The sequence below is a fragment of the Octopus bimaculoides genome, chromosome 14 (assembly GCF_001194135.2).
Source record: "Octopus bimaculoides isolate UCB-OBI-ISO-001 chromosome 14, ASM119413v2, whole genome shotgun sequence".
Taxonomy (NCBI): Eukaryota; Metazoa; Mollusca; class Cephalopoda; order Octopoda; family Octopodidae; genus Octopus; species Octopus bimaculoides.
The window spans coordinates 15,056,523-15,063,475 of NC_068994.1; the positions used below are offsets into that span (position 1 = coordinate 15,056,523).

Below are 6,953 nucleotides of genomic sequence, written 5' to 3' on the forward strand. Positions count from 1 at the left end.
TTTTTTTTTAATCAATAATATATATTGCACAATACAATGAAGTGAAAACAAAATGTTAATTTTCCCATTACTGTAAACTACTCTTTTAGATAATCTGCTTTATAAAGATTAGCAAATATTATTTTAAAATATGGGAAATGTAAAAAATATAAAAAATTTGAAGTTATAAAACAATAAATGCATTATCTTTACTTTTTATGAGCAAAAAGAAAAGAGTATTTTCAAAGATTCATAAAATTATTTACAGTGAATTGTTTGTTAGTAATTAGAGAAAAGGTGATCTAATATTTAATATTTCTATCAATGTTTAATAAGTAAATATTTACGCACAACACTGTGTGTATCAGAAAATCTAAGGTAAATTTGAAGTAGTTAACCTTCAGATTTTTATTGTAGAACTTTAAATAGACATGAATAGACCTTGTCATTCTCTTAAAAAAATAAAAAAATAAAGGAGATTACCCTAACAGGTTTCTCAGTTCAGTGGCCATTCATTAGCCAGGGATGGACTACCTAATTCTTCTACCCATGATGAAACCATAGATCAAATTGCAATTTAAATCAAGTACAAGCTATATAGAGTAACATTTATTTGCCAGCATAAAGTGGCAGTCCTCATTAGGATGGTGTTACTACCTTTTTTTAGCTCCAGGAAAACATCTTTTTCAGCTGGCTATCAACACACAATTGCGTCCTTATACCTCGAACAAGGGAGCTAATGTCCCCACTCAACCTTAAACGGTACCTGCAGACTAATGGTTTCTGGGTTATTTCTCTTAATTGGCACAGAATAACCTTGACTAGAGATGGCAGCACTAGACTTCACTCGGAGTATATAGTTTTAAAGTGACACACAGTCACTGATCTCATAAAGAGAAAAACAATTAGTTTTAAATCTCTGAGCGAGAATTAAGTAGTAACAGTAATACACAGCTAAGTCTATTTGCTAGGACTGCCACTTTACATTGGCAAAAAGACTTTACTCTGCAGTACTGTTACTACTTATTTCTCGCTCAGAGATTTAAAACTAATTGTTTTTCTCCTTATGAGATCAGTCACTGTGTGTCACTTTAATATTATATACCTCGAGGAAGGCCTAGTGCTGTCAGCTTTAGCCAATGGTTATCCTGTGCTGATGAAGAGAAATAACCCAGAAACCATTGGTCCACAGGTACGGTTTAAGGGTGAGTGGGGACATTAACTCCCTTGTTCAATGTTAAGGATGCAGTTGTGTGTCAATAGCCAGCTAAAAAGGTAGTAACACTGTCCTAATCAGGACTGCCACTTTATGTTGGCAAATAGACTTTACTCTGTAGTACTGTTACTACTTATTTCTCATTCGGAGATTTAAAACCAATTGTTTTTCTCCTCAAACTATATATACTTTCATTTATTATCAAAGGGGCAGTATCATTTACAGCAAACTGCTGTAAATTTATCTCAGACTACCATTCTTTTTCCCCACTCAAGTGAATTAAGTACAATAGTACCAAGAAAAGAAAGTGAAAAAAGGATTAAAAAAATTGAGTTTATGACCGAATTACAATGATGCATTAGTTATAAGTATTATGAATAAAATGTGATAACATTAACTTACCAGAGCAGGCCATTTCATCTGAGAGGGTGATCTGTTTGGAAATTCTCTTGGAACTAAAACAACTGAGTACTCCACAAGGAAAATCTGACATATTTCATAGATTTTAATCCATTCTCGTTTGTCCCAACTTATTCCATCAAATTCTACCAGTATCTGAAATTTGTAAAAGTTTTCGAAAATTATTATGATCAACTTTCAAAGACTAGACAATAAAAATGAAATAAAATCTTGAAAATCCTTAATTTATTTCTATTAAAAAGTTATACACACTATGTTGAAAGACATTAAATAAGGTAATTTATATATATTTTGCATCAATTTTTCAAACTTATTTTCTCTGTATAAGTTCCAATAATTTAATTAGTAAACTGGGAATTTTTTAATGCCTTCACATATAACACATGCTCACAGAGACAAACATACAATAGCTTAGAGATGATTCAACAAAGAAGCTTCTATGCAGTTATTTGGCCTGTTAGAAATAGCAGTCACATCTCCCTCACATCACACACTACCATCTTAAATAAAGAAAAAAGTACAGATTGGGCAGTGCAGTTTCCAATATACAAAAAAAAAAACAAGAAAAAACTATGATTAATAACAGGAATGTCTCTGATCATAGATCTGTTCAAACAGCGCACAGTTAGGGCTAAACAACAACATTGTTGGCACTCCGTCGCTTACGACGACGAGGGTTCCAGTTGATCCGATCAACGGAACAGCCTGCTCGTGAAATTAACGTGCAAGTGGCTGAGCACTCCACAGACATGTGTACCCTTAACATAGTTCTCCGGGATATTCAGCGTGACACAGTGTGACAAGGCTGACCCTTTGAAATACAGGCACAACAGAAACAGGAAGTAAGAGTGAGAGAAAGTTGTGGTGAAAGAGTACAGCAGGGTTTGCCACCATCCCCTGCCGGAGCCTCATGGAGCTTTAGGTGTTTTCGCTCAATAAACACTCACAACACCCGGTCTGGGAATTGAAACCGCAATCCTATGACCGCGAGTCCGCTGCCCTAACCACTGGGCCATTGCGCCTTCACAAACAACAACATATAACTTAAACATAAAGAAAATAAATGAGAAGAGTTAATCAGCTATACATTTTTTTGTTAATGGTTTTTAAAATGTGTACATTTTCTATTATAAGTAACAACTTCTATCAAGATCTGGAATAACACCTGTCGTCAAATATACTCTTATTTCTGTTGTGAAACAGGTGAAATGTGTTATATTTACAGTATTGTAGATAGTCGCTTGTTTTGCTCTCCATTCTATTATTAATATATAAACACATCCGGTCAACATCTGCACACAGTATGTATCTATCCAGTCTGAGACACCATTGTTATACTAATGGGGTAGTGCATGTATTTTGCATGGTTGCGTGTGGTCAGGACTATTTAAGGTGACTAATGAACAGGTTTTATGGTGTGTCACTAAGATAATGCTGGTGAATCATGAAACATAATTACAACAGGTGTCTGAAGATTTGAACTAATTGCTGTGGACTTATTTGATTGTCATAAACACGACAAATAGTCATACTAATGAAATAAAGACTAAAAATATTTAGAAATTTGGGATAACATTGTATGCAAGATCAGGCTTCTGATGTTTTCAGAAAAGACTTTCATATGTGTGTGAGAGAGAGAGAGATAGAGAGACAGACAGATAATTTTTTGCAAATACAGAGTATCATTAGTTTTCTTGGATCTTTATTAACAGTCAACAATATTAAAGTTTACAATATTAAATTCTGAAAATTGTACCTAAATGTTGTCTTCATCATCACCTCTAGAGATGGGTACTCCAGACACAGGATTTTGTTACATTACAGATGGGATTATTAAACATTTCTTCTAGTCATACCAACAATTAGAGCACATTTGGCTGTTATCCTCAACAAACTGAACAATCACATTGAATAAGTACATTGTCTCAACTTGCTACAACAGCCAAATTTCCTTCAAATAATACCTTACTGTCTTTGAATAATGTGGTCTTGGGTCCACTATGTTAATGCAAAAGGCAGGATACTCAATGCAGGAAAACCTTTTTTTTTAGGTTTGCTAGATCAGGTTAGTTCTAGGACTAATTAACTTCTACTGATAACACTTTATACAGTAATCTGCCTAAGACAGCCTCTGGTTCTAAGATACAAAATTGCCAATGTTAATGTGTTTGGATGTATTTTAAATCCTTCCACCATAATTCTAAATTAGAACTTTGATTAGGTTGTTTCAAACCCTGACTTAACCATTTAGCAGTCAGATTGCTCTGTCGAGTTTAATGCTTATTTATTCACATCAATTTGAATTAGTCATGTATTTATCTTATAGCTTTGAAATTTCAATGACATGAGTGTTTATTTTTAGAATAATATTATTGGATAAGTATAAGAGGTCAGATCTGACCAGTTTGAACATAAAACCAATAGACAATTTTGGTCTGATATATAATATTTGTTTTTCTCACTGAATGTTATACACAATAATCAATCACTAACAAATTACACTGTCGATCATTTTAGAAAAAAAAAAGTTTAATATTTAATTTTATATATATTTTAGTCAGCTAGGTGGCTAATTGCAGCATCAGTGACTTTACAATCACTGTCTTCTTTTATAAGTAGCGTCAAATTTTGTCTTAGTATGTGGTTACCATGCTAAACGATTAATAATGAAAACTTATTTTACTTAATCACTGAAAATTCTTGATTATTCTTAAAATTAAATGAGACACATGATCAATATATATTACATATAATAAAACATGTCTTTGTTTGCATTTATGTTAGTAGGAGACTAAAACAACATATAGAGAAGGAGTGAGTAGCAGTTGGAGATGTTAAGTGTAGGTGAGGAAAAGTGAAGGAGTTATAATTAAAGTGAGCTATAACGAAAGGTTTTGCAATAGCCTGAGTACCAAGTATTTTAATCAAAATGACACTGTAAATTTTGTCCTAAATTTTGCAATATATTTTCACATAATTTCATGTATATTCAAAAGGAAAAAAATAGAAAAGAATTGTAAACAAAATATTATGCCTTGATCTTAAATGATTGATATTCAAACATACATAAACAAGCACAAACATACAAAAACAATATAATATTTGTTGTTTTCACTGAATGTTATACACGACAATCAATCACTAACAAATTGCACTGTTGATCATTTTAGAAAAAATATGTTTAATATTTAATTTCATATATATTTTAGTCAGCTAGGTGGCTAATTGTAACATCAGTGACTTTTCAGTTACTGTCTTCTTTTATAAGTAGGGTCAGATTTTGTCTTAGTATGTGGTTACCAGTGAATAGTACATGCCACTGACACTGCTCAAAGAAGCAGAAATGCGCATCCAGTATTATTACCAATTCTGCTGGCCAACTTTCATCTGGTACCGATATATTTGACGTTTTAAGCACACTAAGTCCATGAGAGATATTGCCTCTGGATAAATATCACAGTTAATTTACCTTTCATGATCTATTTGCATTAAGTATGATACAGAAATGGTGCTCTCTCTCTCTCTCTCTCTCTCTCTCTCTCTCTCTCTCCCCACACACACATTTATATTAAAAGATTTGTTACAAAAATGTTCATAGATGTAAAAAGCATGAATTATTGTTATATTTTTCTACTAAAAAACAAAAAACAAACACAAACGCAAAGTCTTTTAGGTATGAAATTTATTGAGGACTTTTTCATACTATTATGAATGAGTGTGCAATTTTCTATCATAAATAATATTATCATTTTTTTTATGACCTGAAAATGCTAGTATCAGAAATAGAAGAATGAAAGTATTTCTGCCAGTTATGCTTAAGCAGTCACTTTCACTGAAATATACTGCCACAATCTCTTGCTCATGGACAAATAAACATTGCTCAAGACCAGTAATAAATTTATCACACATTTTCACCATATCATTTAAAGAGACTTGTCTCACCATCATTATTACTGTCCTCATACTTAGCAACATTTAACATCATTTCAACAAATTTCTACATCATTCAAGGAATGTATATAGCTGAACATTTCTCAATGTCCAACTATTTTTAATATCAGTTTCCTTTAATTTATTGACACTTTTAGCTTTGTAATGAAGTAAACTGAAGAGATAATGAGATAATGGTATGAAATCATCTCATTGCCATGAAATCTTTCAAAGTTTTCATTTTCCAGATGCATTTCAAATATTTGATGCAAGCCAAAGTCTTTGCCAAGTATTCCTTAATGTTGATATATCAACATTGTTCCAATCATTAGAGACTGCAGAAATGACATCTTTAATGATTGAAGCACGCTTACAGTTCAAAATGTCTGTATGCAAATTCTCCATGGAGAGTAAAATTTCTTGGCTGCAAGGATGTAACATACAGGATATTGATAGTTCATAGAAGGGAAAGTAAATGCAGAGAATATAGCTTTCCAGTAAAAAAACAAGAGAATTTTAGTGTTCTTCCAATCCAGATTGTCTGTAATGAGCTCATATTACAGATGCCAAGTAGTTATTGAATTATAAAACTTCTTAAAAATCATCTTTCTGAGCTATTAATATTGACAGGTGATCCATTTCCTTTCTGTGGTTACCAAGATATATATATCTGTAATTCATTTTTAGAATTTTTCACAAAGAAATGAAACCCAATGTCACACAGCACATGCAGATATATCACTGAATCATAAAGGTATATTGAGATAACCATTGATACAGCATAACCATGTGAAGTGGATCAAGCACTAGATATGAATACTGTTGAGTTAGATTTTCATGCCAGATGAGTTTTGTCACAGAAAAGAATAGCACTTCACAAAAATAATTATTTCCAGTACTTTCCATAATTTGAAATTATGAATAATGAGCATAACTTCTTGATATTATATATATTATTTCATCTGAATGAATGGGAGGATTCCTATAATCTTTTGTTCTTTTACTTATTTCAGTCATTGAACTGCAGCCATACATGTTGCTGAAAGCAAGTATTTTTTCACACCCAAGTGGGTTTTATAAAATTTAGGCTAGCTACTCTTTTGTGAAGTGAAGTAGATGGATTCTTTTTTAAAATTCAAACTATGCTATCATCAGCCAGGTAGACAAAGATAAGGGGAGAAATGAATACTACCTTGCCTACAACATCTGCAAAAGCTTTTTAGTTCAGGAACATTTGTGTAACTGAAAATCACTTGCATTTGTAGCCTATACAGTTGTGTATATACAAGAATGAGTGTGTAATGTACAGGTGAGTGCATGAATGTGCATATGTATGTATGTGTGTGAGAGAGAGAGAGAGAGAGAGAGAGAGAGAGAGAGAGAGAGAGAGAGAGAGAGAGAGAGAGAG

General features: G+C 32.4%; 1 protein-coding gene across 1 annotated transcript in view; it reads right to left on the reverse strand.

The window, feature by feature from the left end:
• The window catches only part of LOC106876362 (probable JmjC domain-containing histone demethylation protein 2C), a 204,204-nt gene that overhangs the window by 156,710 nt on the left and 40,541 nt on the right, over positions 1-6,953 (reverse strand). The window contains exon 2 of the mRNA XM_052973026.1: positions 1,598-1,750. Within this exon, the coding sequence (XP_052828986.1) occupies positions 1,598-1,750 (153 nt within the window). The remainder of the gene's footprint in view (positions 1-1,597; positions 1,751-6,953) is intronic.